The sequence below is a fragment of the Mustela lutreola genome, chromosome 6, assembly GCF_030435805.1.
Source record: "Mustela lutreola isolate mMusLut2 chromosome 6, mMusLut2.pri, whole genome shotgun sequence".
NCBI lineage: Eukaryota > Metazoa > Chordata > Mammalia > Carnivora > Mustelidae > Mustela > Mustela lutreola.
In genome coordinates, this window is record NC_081295.1 from 41,286,533 (window position 1) to 41,302,721 (window position 16,189).

At 42.3% G+C, this 16,189-nt stretch overlaps 1 protein-coding gene across 1 annotated transcript in view; it reads left to right on the forward strand.

Moving 5' to 3' along the window:
* Positions 1 to 11,125: 11,125 nt before the first annotated feature.
* Positions 11,126 to 16,189, forward strand: part of GABRR1 (gamma-aminobutyric acid type A receptor subunit rho1) — a 33,399-nt gene continuing 28,335 nt past the window's right edge. The window contains exon 1 of the mRNA XM_059176327.1: positions 11,126 to 11,586. Within this exon, the coding sequence (XP_059032310.1) occupies positions 11,468 to 11,586 (119 nt within the window). The 5' untranslated portion in view covers positions 11,126 to 11,467. The remainder of the gene's footprint in view (positions 11,587 to 16,189) is intronic.

The window sequence follows — 16,189 nt, forward strand, 5'->3', positions numbered from 1 at the left end:
ACAAAATCTTAAATAATAATAATAATAATAAATTAAAAAAAAGAAGGCCCTAAAGAAAGCCAACCCTGACAGTCAGAGGGCAGAAAGTGGACACAAATCCACAAAAAGCATTCATTTCACTGACTTTTAAGGATCCCCAGTGTTTTCTCTCTCCTTAAAGCAAGGAACCAAGTCATTGGAAAAAGTGGAGACAAAGGAATGCACAATGAGACTGGCTATTTTGTTGTGATTTTTCCACAGATTCAAAGAGAGTGGAATTTGTGTCTACTTATTTTTAAGGAATTATATGCAACCAGCGTTAATCTGTGAGTCAAGACAGTCTCATGCTGAAAAAAGTCCAATAGTCATACATTACATTGCACAGCTATTATTTCCTTCTTTTCTGCTGCTGAATTCAGCCTACGCCTATTGTTTATTTTATGATAAGATTAAATTACATTCTTTCTTTTCTTCAAGAGTTGAAGAGCTCCAAATATGGCTTCTCATTCAAAGAATTCATTCTTACCATGGCCAAAAAGCCTTCTTTCGTTTAAATGGATCATTTAATTCCCTAATTAGCAGGGAATAATCTGGAACTAATTAACTAAAATATCTAGGATGTCTTCAAAATGCCTTGGACAACATGTTAGATGAGAAGACTGTGTGACAAATCTTTTCGCACACACACCAGCCATTTCAGGCAGAGGGAGCAGTCCGAGTCAATGGAAAAGCACAGGCTTTGGGATCAGAAGCCCAAGTTTTCCTGTTTATTAACCACATGTCCTGCGGAAAATAACTGAATGAGCTGGAGCCTCAGCCTCCTCATCCATGAAGTAGACGTAGTAATCTGCTGTGCCAACTTCCGGGGCCAGGTCTTGGGGCCAAATGGAACCACAGAGGTAAAATGTTTTGTAAATGCCACAGGACCGTTCAGCGGCAAGCTGGAGTTACCCAGCGGTTTGGTGGCTTTGGGCAGATGAAAGAAGTCCTTGTGTTTTGCATTCAGTCATCAGACCACAAAGTGCCACTGAGGGGAACCCCACATCAACACCCCCCTCTTTCATCCCAGCACATTCTGTGAAGGGCTCTGAGCGGTCACTGTGGCTTTAGGCATAGACTGATAGCACAGTATTTCCTTCTTTCTCCACAATGACTCCTGTAGAGCTGGGATGAGCATATCAAACTCCATCAACAAGAACTAGGGGACTTTTTGAGTTTGTGTGTGTATGTTATACCGGAACCTAGAAGCCTGTGTGTTTCAGTTAAGAACAGTCTTGGAAATGCTAAGTTGCCGTAACAATTTGATCATGAGTCCAGCAGAGGGAGACAGGCGTGCACTGAGTGCCCACAGGACCAGCGATGTAATTCACAGCTTTACATCACAAACAGGAAATACACTCAAGACACTTATGAGGGCCTGGGTGGCTCAGTTGGTTAAACATCTGCCTTCAGCATCCCGGTATGGAGCCCCACATCTAGCCCCCTGCTCAGTGGGGAGTCTGCTTCTCCTCTGCCCCTCATCCTGCTCTCATGCTCTCTCTCTCTCTTAAATAAATAAATAAAATCTTTAAAGGCCCTTATGAATTCAGCTGCACTTCCAAAACACTTTCAAAATGGGTTTGCACTTTATTGGTCATAGGAGCCACTAGGGCATTTGGGCAATAGTGGCCAATATGGGTCGTACACTCCATCCCCAAAGGCTTCCCACCTGTGGCAGGCACCACTGGAGGCTGAGCCAGCTGGCACCCTGTTTTCTTCCTTCCTGAATCACAGCCCCAGTTTTGTTCAAGTGTCCACCCCGTTGCCAGTGCAGAGGGGGATTCTGATTCGTCTCAGTCATTCAGATCACATTTTCCCCTGAAGAAGGTAAATGGTCTAGGGGTGGACCTTACTTGGTTGGCCCAGTCAAACTGAAGGGAAGGGCTTATCTTTCATACTCTGGGAAGAGGTTTTCTCTCTTTCTCTCCCATTGGATATAAATGAGGAAATGTGTTGCTGTTGGCAGCTGTAGTCCGCCAGGGGAAAGGAAATAGGAGACACATGGAAGAATGATGGAAGGAAAGAACCTGAGTTGTTGTTGTTGTTCTTTAAGAACCTATGTTTCAGCTGGGGCGCCTGGGTGGCTCAGTGGGTTAAGCCGCTGCCTTCGGCTCAGGTCATGATCTCAGGGTCCTGGGATCGAGTCCCGCATCGGGCTCTCTGCTCCGCAGGAAGCCTGCTTCCCTCTCTCTGTCTCTCTCTCTGCCTGCCTCTCCGTCTACTTGTGATCTCTCTCTGTCAAATAAATAAATAAAATCTTAAAAAAAAAAAAAAGAACCTATGTTTCAGGGACACCTGGGTGGCTCAGTCGGTTAAGCCACTGCCTTTAGCTGTCATGAGCCCAGGGTGCTGCGATCGAGTCCCATATCGGGCTTCTTGTTCAGTGGGGAGCCTCCTTCTCTCTCTGCCTCTGCCTGCAGCTCTGCCTGCTTGTGCGCACTCTCTCTCTCTCTCTGACAAATAAATAAATAAAATCTTAAAAGAAACAAAAGAGCCTGAGTTTCAGATGATACCACTAAATCAAACAACCTTGGAGCCTGGATATCTTGTTATTGGGAGATAATACATTTCTTTTTAAGCCTGCTTGAGTCAAGCGTCTATTTTTTGCAGATACAGTACCTTTATAGACTGATGGACTCCATTTGCTTTCCTCAAGGGCACCCAGTGGTCTTCAGTCCATTGAGTGGGTTGAAGTAGTGATTGAGAGATATTACCTCTCTCTTTTTTTAGGTTAAAATATTTTTTTTTAGAATGCCACTATATTTAATATACAGTGTTATGTCAATTTCAGGTGCACAATATAGTGACTCAACACTTCCATATATTACTAAGTGCTCAGCATGGTAAGTGCCCTCTTTAACCCCCCTCACTTATTTCACCCATCCCCCAACCCACCTCCCCTCTGATAACAATCAGTTTGTTCTCTATAGTTAAGACTCTGTTTCTTGAGAGCCACTATATTTACTACTTTTCACAGGGCTTGAACTCAGGACCCTGAGATCAAGACCTGATCTGAGATCAAGAGTCAGACGCTTAACCAACTGAGCCACCCAGGGGCCCCTCGACTACTTTCTATTTTAAACTGTCTATAGGTTTTCCATAAGTCGCTTGTTGAGGAATTGCTGCAAATTATTTCTGTGATATTATTCTTTCCATGGACATAGCACTTTACAGATACCTATTATTTACTGTTAATCCTAGATGGAACTGTAACTTAGAGGGATTATTCCAAATGAGAGATTACAGCACAACATGTCAAAAAATATCCAGAGTCACCCAAGATGTCCATTACTGTGTTGGAAATACTCTGTATATAGTAAGTCCTCCTCTCGTTATTTATGGAGGGAAAAATTCAAGTCATCTAAAATAACAAACCATGGTAGTTAAAGCAAACAAAAAAAAAGGAATATTTACTGCTGCCTTCATTCTCTTTTTCAAGGGTGGGGGGTTACATATATGTTTTTCTTACTGTCTTTTGTTGCTAATTTATGTTTATAACCTCTAATCAATTAAAACTAAACATCACATTTAAAAAACCCACTTGTGGCTCCTTTTGGAAAGAACTTGCCAAAGCCGGGAGTAGGAGTTGCCTCACAGGAGGGAGACCAAATGTCCAACGTCCCAAGGATTTGGGCCTAGTGTTTGAGGGATTGTTGTTCAGAGAATCACCAGATAATTTGTCTAAGCATTTCTGAAACATTTATTATTTTACCATAATTTTGAGAAATAAAGAATCAAAAAAGAATGTAATTTTTCAACCAACAGTATACAAAGTCTTGTGCTGGGTGCTGGTGTGATAAAAAGATGAATAAGATACAGTTGATGACATTTTATATTGTCTTTAGAGAAAGAAGGTTAACACAGTGTATGTGAGACAAGTAGCCAACCATTTTAAGTAGCAGATAATGAAATGTTAAAGTTTGTGGTGCAGAGTTAAGTGCTATCAGTACACAGAGAAAGAGAGCTCAAGATGAGCTATTGTGGTCATGAGAGGTTATTTTATAAAAAAGATGAGCCACAGGGGCACCTGGGTGGCTCAGTGGATTAAAGCCTCTGCCTTCCGCTCAGGTCAGGATCTTGGGGTCCTGGGATCTAGCTCTGCATCAGGCTTTCTGCTCAGCGGGGAACCTGCTTCCTCCTCTCTGCCTGCCTCCCTGCCTACTTGTGATCTCTGTCTGTCAAATAAATAAATAAATAAATAAATCTTTAAAAAAGATGAGCTACACAGGATGGTTTGGATTTGGATGAACTTCCAGGTGAGAAAATTGGGACAATTAGGGTATCGTGTTTAAAAAACTAAATCAATGCTAATCAAAAATAATTTTCATTTCAAACATTTTTGAATGTTTTCCTAAAATGTATCCCTACATGAACATCTGAAATTGTTTCTTATTTTTTGGAAGGCTTCAAAATTAAACTAGAAAATATTGTCAATATATTTATGTACTTTCTTCCTTAGGAAATAAAAGCATTGGGCATTGAATAGGTTCATTATTCATTCACTAAATATTTACGAGCACCTACTTGAGCCCGCAAAGATTCTAAGTGATGAGCAAAAGAAATCTTTTTCAGAGTAGCTAAAAAGGGAAGGACACAAAATCTAATTAGGTAGGGTGGTTGGGGGCCTTCTTGGAAAAGGCAATGTTCAGTTAAGATTCAAAGAGTGAGAAGAGCCAGCCAGCACTGCCAAGATGGCAGCAGAGCTCCAGGCAGTCCCTGAGGCTGAGTTTGAGGTGCCCAGGTGTATCAGCCAACGTTCTGGAAAAACAGAATCTATAGGATACAGATCTGTTTCTACATATCTTTATTTATCTAACAATCTATCTCCTACTTTATTTATTTCAAGGAATCAGTTTATGTGATTGTTGGAGCAGGAAGTCCAGAGTTTATAGTGCAGGCCAGTAAGCTGGAGTTCTCAGGCAGGAGATGATGCTGTAGTTACAAGGCAGAATTTCTTCTGGAAAACTCAGGTTTACTCTTAAATTCTTGAAACTGATTGGATAAGGTCCACCCACATTATCAAAGCTAACCTCCTTTACTTAAAGTCAGTCAACTGATGGTAGATGTGAACATCATCTACAGAATGCCTTCCCAGCAAGACCTAGATTAATGTGTGATTAAATAACTGAGTTGTATGGCCTTTCCAAGATGACACATAAAACATCATAGCAGGAAACTGTCACATCTAACATGATGTCTGGAGCATGGTGAGGTGAGAGAAGGTAACCCAATAAACTTGGGAATATGGGCAGAAGCCTCAAAGCCAGGATACAGAGTTTAGCTTTTATTCAAAGTGCTTCAGAAAACCATAGAAGGAACGTGATTCTAAAGTTTATATGGAAAGGCAGAAGATCCTGACTAGCCATTAAAATATTGAAGAAGAACAAAGTTAGAGGACTGATTCTACCCAACTCCAAGATCTACCTTACAGTTACAGTGATCATGACAGTACGGTATTTGTGAAAGAGTAGACCACAGATTGATGGAACAGTATAGAGAGACTAGAAATAGACCCGTACAAACATAGCTGTCTGATTTCCAACAAAGGAGCAAAAGTCATTTGATGGAGAAAGGATAGTTTTTTCAACAAATGGTGCTGGAACAACTGTGTATCCACATGCACACACAGACACACAGATGCACACACAGAGAGAGAAGAAAGAAAAGCAAAAAGTGAATCTAGAAAAGGCATCTACTTATGCAGTAAATATTTATTGATTCCTATCAAGGATCAGGCTTGTGATGATTCTTATGAGGAAAAAATATGTGTGGATAAAATTCAGACTCTGCTATCAAAGGGTTATATTCTGATGGTCTGTTGACCCTCGGCACTGTAGCTGTGGCTGGAGCCATTGGGGTTTGTTCAGACCCAAAGACTTAGATTGTGGAAAATTCAATCCAGTTAACTGAGGCTTCTTCTTTTTTTTAAAAAAAATTTATTTATTTATTTATTTGTCAGAGAGAGAGCACAAGCAGTGGGAGGGCAGAGGCAGAGGGAGAAGCAGACTCCCCGCCAAGCAAGAAGCCAGACATGGACTTGATCCCAGGACCCTGGGATCATGACCCGAGCCGAAGGCAGATGCCCAACTGACAGGGCCACCCAAGTGTCCCTAACTGAGTCTTCTTACTAATCTAGACATCCCATCTATGACAAAAATTGTAAAATAGATGGTGGGCAATCTCCAAATAGCCTCTTGTAACCACCATATTAAATACTTAAATAATTTAGGTGGTTTCGGTGTGACATCAATACCAGCTGGTTTATGGATTAGTAATTCAACAGGAAAATGACACACTACATTACAGATGGGCTTAAAAAGATCTAGAGATCAGGGAATTGGACTAAACTAAAATTGCAGATGCAGAACAGGGGTGATGGCTTTTGGTGCCTGCTGTAAATATCACAGCCTTCTTGGTATGCCTGATATTAACAGTCTGATGGACATTTTGTTCCCTCTTTGTTTCAGTTGGCTGCTCTGACCCATCTCCAGATGTGAAGGGGCCAAGGGGAAAAAGAGCCCAACAAAGTGGGTTTATGGGAATAAAAGTTGGGATTCAAGTCACTGCTATGTGACTCCTGGGTTGGAGAGAAAAACTTGAGTTTGTCAGACTGCTGATCGTTCCCCTGAATGTATTCTCCTGTTTTTACCTAATGAAGGAGTTTTAGCTAGGCATAAGTTGACTCATCGAGAAAGTGCCCTTCTCAGACTCCTCACAGTTGGGAAATGGTCGACTTCTTGCCAGGAGAATGTGAATAGAAGTGATGAGTTCAGCTCTTGTGTCACTTTCTTAAAAGGAAATTGCTTGCCTTTCATTTCTTCTCTTTGCCTCTCCCCATGACCTGGGCAGCCCAGCTTTAACCACGCATATAAGGACCCTATGAACCATGTAGCCTAAGAAGAAGCAACAGGATGGAAAAAACATTGTGTGGATCAGACTTGCCTATCCACCTGGACTGGTTGCCTCTGAAGTGTTATGGAGAGAGAAAAAATATTCCATCTTATTGTTGGTCTTTGAATGTTTCAATTATACAACAGTTTAAATTGCAGGTTAAGCAATACAGTGAGTAAATAAGTAGCTGCATCAGGAACTGAAAAATGACTCTTCCAATCATTGTTTCATCCAGTTCATTTTCTTTGCTCTCTTCTCTCTAACTACCTACCTGGCAAGTTTCAGTCCAATGCCAGACCACCTCATTTAGGCACTGAGTTCAAAGCTAGAGCAAGACTGGGGTGCATGTAGCTAGGGATGCTCTGGAGTGAGTAACTTGAAAACAATTGATGAAGACCTAGGTCCATTGTCTTGGAACAGTCAGGAATGTGGTGTCTGAAGTTGACCTTCTTGGTCAGTGAATGTTGGGCTTGTTCTGAGGCCTGGAGGCAAGGGGACACTTGAAAAGCCTATAAATGGCAAGGAGAAAGCAACCTAGCCTCAACTACTACCTGATCCTTTCTCCACTGAAGGAATACTACCCTGGAGGTCCTGCATTGGTATAGAGAAGCCTGGGATGAGTGAGGAAAGAAGTTAGAGGGATGCCTGGGTGGCTTATTTGGTTGAGCGTCTGACTCTTGATTTCAGCTCAGGGTTGTGAGATTGAGCCCCACTTCAGGCTCTTTGCTCAGGAGGGAGTCTGCTTGAGTTTCTCTCTCTCCCTCTGCCCCACTCCTGCTGGCATGTGCACTCTCTTGTTCTCAAATAAATAAATAAATCTAAAAAGAGAAGGGGGGGAGAAAAAGTTAGCAATAAAGGAAACTGGTATGCTGAATAAAGGAAAAGGAGAATATGGTAAAAACAACAACAACAAAACAGTGGTATTTAAAATTGGTCTGGAAATACCATACTTGAGTAAGTCAGTCTGTGTCCTCAGTAATTCTTGGATCATGATTTCCAACTCCTCTTTCTTCCTGAATCTGGATGCTAGCCCTAGCTAGTTGTCTCAGGCTCCATGTCATCTTCACAAAGTCCTCCTATATCTTTATCTTGCAAAAATGGCATGGATACTCTTTCTATAGAGTCACATGGTGTTAGTGAGGAGAAAACATTAGTAAGAGCACTTATAAGTAGGGAAGGCACAATACTTTCTGAGTATTTCTGAGCCCTCATGATTCCCCCACAAAGGGTGTTTGGGCTGAGAATGATTGGTCAGGCCCAAATGCAGAAAGGACTCCAAGACAAGACCTCACCCCATAGGGTTCTGTCTGGTGGTAGAAGTGGCCTTGTTAGGAAGGCTGGGCATCTAGCATCAGCCTGTCCTTGCGTTGAGCTAGACTCAGACCTGTTGAGCCAGCTCTCTGCTAAACTACTGAGAGAACGTGAGAAATGGGTATTTGAAGCCATCTAGATTTACCCTCTTTGGTTATGTCCAGGATCCTCCAAACTAGAAAGAACTACATTTTCCAATATTACAACATGAGCACCAAAGAGCCTTTAATGGACTTCTCAATGCCTTCTTGGCCTAGAGATTTTTGTGTACTCAGCCCCAGGATCTTTCCCTTTTGCCACTTTGATTCTTCAGGTCAGCAAGTCACTGAGATACAATTGAGTGTCTAATCATGCTTGACTTGTGTTGACTTCTGCAGACATCACATATTCTGCCCTTATTTCTATATATTGAATTATCTTCAACATCTGTTTATTGACTGCTGTTAAAGGATAATTTATATAAGAAGATCTAATCATAACTCTCATCTAACTATAAAAATGAACACATGTCAAGGTTTCTATTTAACTCATTAATTAGCAAAAGGACTAGTAAGATGTTACAACTAGTTCATATGAGGATTTGATTTATATTCTGTACTGAACAAAAGGAATACTTTGCAAAGCTATGGACAGAAAAGATACATTACTATCATCTCTCAACATGTTGATGTCTACTTGGACAGAGTTGTAAAATAGCCTGGTCAAAGACAATCAAAGGCCACATCCTGAGAGGTTGAGATAATCCCTGGAGGGTCCGCTGGACAAGGCTTAGCATTCTACTGCAAGGACACCCAATAATCTCTTTGGTCCCTTTCAGTATCTGACAATTTATCCTGGCAGACTTCCTTCCCCCTGTGGTCATACATAATTTAAAGATTATTCTTGGTCATCAAAAAAAGCTGGTCTCATTAGATTTGGCTGATTAATTAGATAGGTGCATCACAATTGTTTATTGATTAGACAGGCCTCCTCTCAGCCTACTTGGAGAAATCTAGAGTCATACAGTATTGAATGGTCCCAAATTAACTTCCGGCTGTAAGTGTTCATAAAGAAACTTGGAAAAACACATCTTATTTGTTGTCCCAAGATACTCCACCAGATTTCAGCTGCAGTACCTTTACATTTGGGTAAATTCCTTTCTTCTTGAGGTTTTGAAAAAATATCCCAATGGCTTGCCTTTGAAGTGAACTTCCTTACTAACTATCAGGCTGGACCCTATGAACTCATTCAGGTCAGTTTTCCTGGGAGGACTTTATAAGCTTTCACTCCATAATTACAGTCAAGCTTGGCTCTTTATTCTTTTCAAAAATGTTTAAAAAGATCTTCTTTTTAAGTAATCTCTACATTCAACGTGGGGCTCGAACTTTCAATCCCTAGATGGAGAGTTGGATGCCCTATCTACTGAGCCAGCGGGGGGCCCCACCCTTTGTTCTTTAGAATGGCTTGTCACATCTATTCAACTGAGCATCATTCTCAACTACAATATTCCAGGCAAGGCATTGCTTGCATAATGGAATCTTCCAATTATGTCTTGGCACAAAGAAGGACAGATACTTACTGAGCATATGTAAACAATTATATTGAAAGTAAAGAGATTAAGTAAGTTTCTGAATTACCTGAGGAGGGTAATTAATTGTGTCAGTTAGAACCGCATGTCATTTTTAAATGTTTTGTTTTAGTTTACAACAGTAGAATTTACAAAATTATTGTGAATTGCATACAGCATAAGAAGAAAAAAGGAAAGGTTTCCTTACACATCCAACAAATAGGACATTAAAACAAGTCAACAGTGCTCCAAATAACCTCAATAAAATTTCCTGTACCAATTTGTTTGGTCTTACATAATTAATTCTCTTTCTTATGGGTGATGGGTTAGCAGTTTCATGAAACTGTCTGCTTTTCAGCTATAAAGAGCCTTGGAAATCCTGACTAAGTTCCACCGATATACTCTGAAAGTTATCCAAGCCATGTCAGCTGAGATTTGAAGGGTCAACGGTTTAAAGGACCTTGTGCTATCGTTGTCCACAAGGTCTTGGAGTGCCCTTTTTTATTGAAGACACAAACGCTGGCCCGTTGCTTACATCAGTCTTTGAATAAGCATCAAAGAAAAAGAAAAATTATATACGGTGTTTAAAAAACTCAACCGAGTACATTTTGAAGCTCTTACTGGCTTTATTCAATGATTCACCAATCAGTCAGCATCTAATCCAGCAGATAGAAAGGAGCTCTGAGGAACTATATAAAATGAAAGATTTGTATAAGCAGAAGAGGGATGGTACAAGGAAGTTATACTAGATGAAAAAGTAGATCGTCACTACAAGGTTACTTTCCTTTAGGGGATGGTAAGGGTCTATCAGGCAGTTTACTAACTAGTGCTAATTAGGTAGGTGACTTCTGATCGAATCATTTAAGATGACATTTCTGTTGGGGGGGCCAAAACTAAGTCTTGGTTTGGTGACATGGAGCTTAGCATAAGTGACTCCATTTGGGGCCCATTCTTTTATCAATAGATATCACAGACTTAATGGCTATTCCTAATTTATTTCTGCTATTTTTTTAATGTGAAAAGTCTGATCAAGTTCACAATACAAATAATACTGCTGACAAGGAATTTTGGTTCTTTTTGTGCAAAACAAAAACAAAAAATCCTCTTCCCCACCTAGCCCTCCCAACCTCAGCCCTATAGACAACCTGCCCAGGTAGGAAGACCCAGGCTGTTGTGGATTCAGCAGAGGCAGGAATGGGGGCAGGGAGCTGTGCAAATCCAGCCCTCAGCTAAAGCAAATAATAATGGCTGGAAGCTTAAAATAGATCCAGGGAGGAGCTCATTAACTTGGCATATGAAGCAGTCAGTACCTCTAAGCATTTCTCATTTTGGAAATTGCTTTGGTCCATTTTCCTCCTATTCATTGGACCAGAAAATATAGATCTTTACTAACATATTCGCCACATCTGATGATGAGCTAATTTAGACCAGCCGAAATAATTGTTCAACAGGAACACAGGACTTCAACCTCAGTTCAGAAAATCCCTGACATCTGACGTAGGAGGATTTATAGGTTTAGTGGAAATTGCTTTCTCCTGCTCTCCAGATTACATACTGTGGCTTGATTTTTTTTTTTTTTTTTTTTTGCATGAGTAAACATCCTTGGAATTAATGAACAGACCAATAATGTCTTAAAAGAGAAAAGAACATCATTTTCCTTTTTGCTGTTTTTTTGAGAGAACCATTTGCATTTGGAAACCCATGCTGGCTGTCCAGAATATGAAAGTTGGAGTCTTCATTTTGTGGTGGGGATGGGTTTGGGCCACTGAAAGCAAAGTGCATGGACGAAGAGAAGTACACGAGATGTCTAAGAAAGGCAGGTGAGTGGACTTCTGGGGATAGCGCTCGCGGTATTGCCCTGAGGCAATTCCAACATACGGTGTTTTACGTGGGTGCCCTTCTCCACCTTTTCCCTTTGTTCTCCTGCTCCCTCCCTTTTAGGAAGTTGGAATTATGTTGTTTTTAATGATGTTAGATTAGATAGAGTGCTGGCATTGCGAATCTCTTATGAATTGTCTTACGCAAAAGACTCCAGAAAAAAGAATATAGTCACCTCATTTTAAAAAGTTAAGGGCAATTATTTGATGTCTGCCTCCTAGGTTGGGACAAATCTGCAAATTCTCAAATAACCAATGGGGTCTTTGATTAGTGAGAATGATTTTCGTTCTAATTATTTCTGGTACATTTGTGGATCTGGATCTCTTTTGATGTCTTTTAAAAGAAAACAAGGCAGCTTTCTTCAAGCTGTATGGCTAGATGGGGTCAATTGATTGTCCCTTACTAATAAATGGGGAGGTGCAGGGACGGACCTGCCTGCAGACCAGTTGCTTGCTCGTTGTCAATGGTACGTGTAACCCCCAGCCATACCGGGGTCCGAGGAGGCAGTGGGGGCAGAGGTGGACGGCCCCTTTGGCACCTGGACTCACTCAGGTGGCTCTGATGACAGCCCCGGTCACTAACTGATGGCAGTGCACAGCCGCACGCCTGCTAGCCCCACATTCGTCAGTGAAATAGCACCGTTGGAGGAAACCTGATCCAGCTCTACCTCTTTACGGATGAGGAGAGAGAGGTAGTCAGGGCATTCTTGATTCTCAGTTCTTTATCAGCTTTAGGTCCAAATTCAGCTTCAGGTCTCGTTATCTCTGGACAGAAATATGAACAGAGGTCCGAAATATCAATTAGTGTGAATGGAAGTGTAGCTTTCTGCAGATCAGGGCTAGTGACAGGACTGGGAGTCTGACTCTTCAGTGCCCCCCTCCTGGGTTTTGAGAGCCCTTCACACATGGGCTCCCGGACAGCCAGCGATGGCGCACAGCACTCCAGGATGTTTTAACGACATCACATAACCAGGAGCTCAAATATCAGGGGACTGTGGGAAGTCCTGGACACGGAGGGGGACTGCTGAGTACAAGCCACATGCCCTGGTTCCCTCAGACTCTCAGGTTGCTTGGGCAAACGGGAATTTTTGGAGCGGTACAGCCACAGAGATTATCTGAATCAAATGTGCTCTGGAGGACTAAGAGCAACCGCAGCGACAAACCCTATTGGTTGTCACCAAGAACTTCTCAGCCTCTCTCCTAAACCGAGCTGGAGTGGCGACCTATTGGTGAACACCAATGATGAAGAGAAGTCCCAGAGAGTGAAATAGATTTTCTTAAAAAAAAAAATTATTTGCACCTGGGTAGCATGGTCAGTTAAGCATCTGACTCTTGGCTTTGGCCCAGGTCATGATCTCAAGGTCCCAGGATCAGGTAGGGGGGATCTAGCCCCAGGTTGGTTTCCACACTTAGAGGAGTCTTAGAGAATCTCCCTCTCCTCTGTCACCCCCTCAAATAAATAAATCTTTAAAAAATTAAATTTAAAAAATTACTTATAAAACTTTCATTTTTTATGATGAAATTCATATATGACTATTATAATTTTAAATTTTTAAAAAATGGGATCAGTGTATTAAAAACACAAAATTCACCCATAATCCCCCCACCCAAAAATTTATGGGTGTTAACATTGTTAACATGGTTGTGTATTTTCTTTTACTCTTTTTGTCTAAGCACATATTGAGTATTAACTAGTTTGGGACTATTCTATACATATAGTTACATTTATAACCTCAAGTTACTTAATATGACTTTGCATGTTTACTTATTTATAGCCTACATAATTATCATTTCAATGACTGCATTATGATGCATAATAATACATAATTTAGCACCATTTAAGCAGTTTCCTCTGCTTTTGGACATTGAGTTGCTTCCTTTGTTATTATAAATATTATACATGAATATCTTTGTACATGAGAATAGTTGTCTACATATAGGATTTTCTTTTTTAAAAATAAGCTATATGACCCCATAAAGTGCTTGAACTCACAATCCTGAGGTCAAGAGTCACATGCTTAACTGACCCAGCCAGGAACCCTTACATATGTGATTTTTTTTTTAAGATTTTACTTATTTATTTAACAGACAGAGACCACAAGTAGACAGAGTGGCAGGCAGAGAGAGAGGAGGAAACAGGCTCCCGGCTAAGCAGAGAGCCTGATGCAGGGCTCAATCCCAGGACCCTGAAATCATGACCTGAGCCAAAGGCAGTGGCTGTGGCCACTGAGCCACCCAGGTGCCCCATATATAGGGTTTTTTAATTAGAATAGACTCCTGGAAGTATACTGGGTCAAACTGCACGAGAACTTTAAAGCTCCAGATATATTTAGCCAAATGGCTTTCCAGAAACAGTGGACCCAACTTACACATCCCCCGCCAGGTTAAGTTTTATTTTTATGTAGCCTTCATTTTTCAAGGGCTCACTTAATTTCTTCCAGATTCTCAACTCATAAACTGCTGGTAATTTGTATGCAGGCTTCTCTTCATAGTTTCTACTAATGAAATGTGAAGCACAGTGAACACGTGCACGCAACGGGGTGAGGCCCGTGAGGTACCCACTGTGCAGAATTTAAGAAGGTGCGTGCATGGTCCCGAGGGGATTCCTCCTTAGGTTTTGTTCCTTACCTGCCTCATTCTAGTCTCCACCCTGGCAAATAACTCAAGAGCTGTTTCCCAAGCTCTCCATGGGAGGCACATTCAGTGGGATTTTCCTCACAAATCATGCTTGGTAAATATCAAAATGCAAGGGCATTGGGCAAGGTTTCTAGAATGGATCAATAGTTATTGTCTCTCCCTCCTCCCTGGAAGAATGGAGGTATAGCCTGTCTACACCACAAACCCTCGGGCAAATGCCAGCTCACGCTCTAGGAGGGCCAGCTGGTCTACCAGAAGTTGCAAGTTTCATTCTCATACTTGCTTTGTCACGTTAAGGCACTCTGGTGTATTCGGAAGGTGAAGCGGGTCTGCATAGCTTCAGCTGATGTCCAATTTGGAGAGCGCACACTGGTGGCAGTAGCATAGAAGGATGGGAAGGGTGCTAGAAGGGACGTAGAGAAAGTTGCCCACAGCCTATGCCATAACCCAGGTGAGAGAGGGTGAAAGCCTCAAGTGGGGTATGGGTGGAAAGAACAGGACTAGGGGAGATGGATGTAAGAGCTTTAAGGAGCTAGATTGTCAGAATTCGATCAGGTGGAAGACTAGCAGGTATCCGGATTGTGTGACCTCATAGAAGGCAGTGTCAGGGAAAGCAAGGCAGGATGGGGAGCAGATGTAGGGGGAAAGAGGCGTTCGTTATGAACACGTGGACCTGAGGGTGTTTGCCCAAGATGTGAAGAGAGAGCTGTCCAGTTGGAGGCCTACAGGTCTGCAGCTCAGGAGGGAAATGGGCTTAGAGACGTAGATCTAACAGAAGTCATCGTAGTTGGGGGTGGAAGAAGCGACCCAAAGAGAGCAAGTCGCATGAAAGAAGAACAGGATCAAGGACAGAACCTTCGGGAACAGCAACAGTTAAGGAGAGGATGGCGGAAGAAGCCTTCCTCGGTGAGGGACGCTGGAAAAGAAGGACCAGAGAAATAGGTGTATGACTGGAATGGGGAGGTGTCAAAGATGTCAAGAGAGTTATTTATTCGACAGTTGCCAAATGCTTGTCTGAAGGCCGGCACCACACCGGCAATGGGCGCTTCCCCAATGCCTAAAGCAAATACAGATTTTGCCCTCAAGAGACTCACAGACTAGAGAGGCATTCCCTCGAAGCATCAAGGGTTTCCAGAGGGAGGGAGTGACACTAGGGTCAGATCACACAAAGACATAGCAGCTAAGAGCCCCTGAGGACCTCAGAGAAGAGTGACAGTGGGTTGAAGAGCCAGGAGAAGATGGGGTGGGTATAGGTAACTCGTACAAGAAACTCAGCAGTGAATGGAAAGGCTGTGACTGATGAGGGTGAGAGAGAAAGCCGGGCAGGAGTTCTCAGGCCAGCAGAGACCTAGCGGGTGCACGTGCTGAAGGGGGAAGGTGGTAGAAAGGCAATGATGATGATGATACAGGAGATACTTGCTGTCAAATCCCTATCCTGACGAACACAAGCCACTGGATTGTGAACTGGGTCTCTGACTGCCTGAAGTATCTAGGAATTTGATTTTCTCCTAAGTTGTGTTTTCTCTTCATCTTGTCCCTCCCTTCTCCAGATGGTTTGCTTGAACTTTTGATTCTCTTCTTTGGGCTGCTGGGTCTTGCCCAGGTATGACCTGCCATTCAGCCTGAAGGTTTCCTGAGGTCTGTGGCGGCTCCCCGTGCTCATGACAGCCTTCCCTCTCCTCTTTCTCCTTCTCATTTCTTTGGGTGCCTCAGTGCTTCCCAGACACATTACATTCTCTGAGGAGACTTTGTTGCCCCCACCTCCCACCTCTCAGTCTCAACTGGGCAACTTACTTCTGAGCTTCCATAGCAACCCCCCCCCCCCCCAATCCATTCCATCTCAGAGGACTAATCTCTCCGCATTAGTGCTCACTCCTCATCTGCTGCAGCTTCTAGACTATGAGCTCCT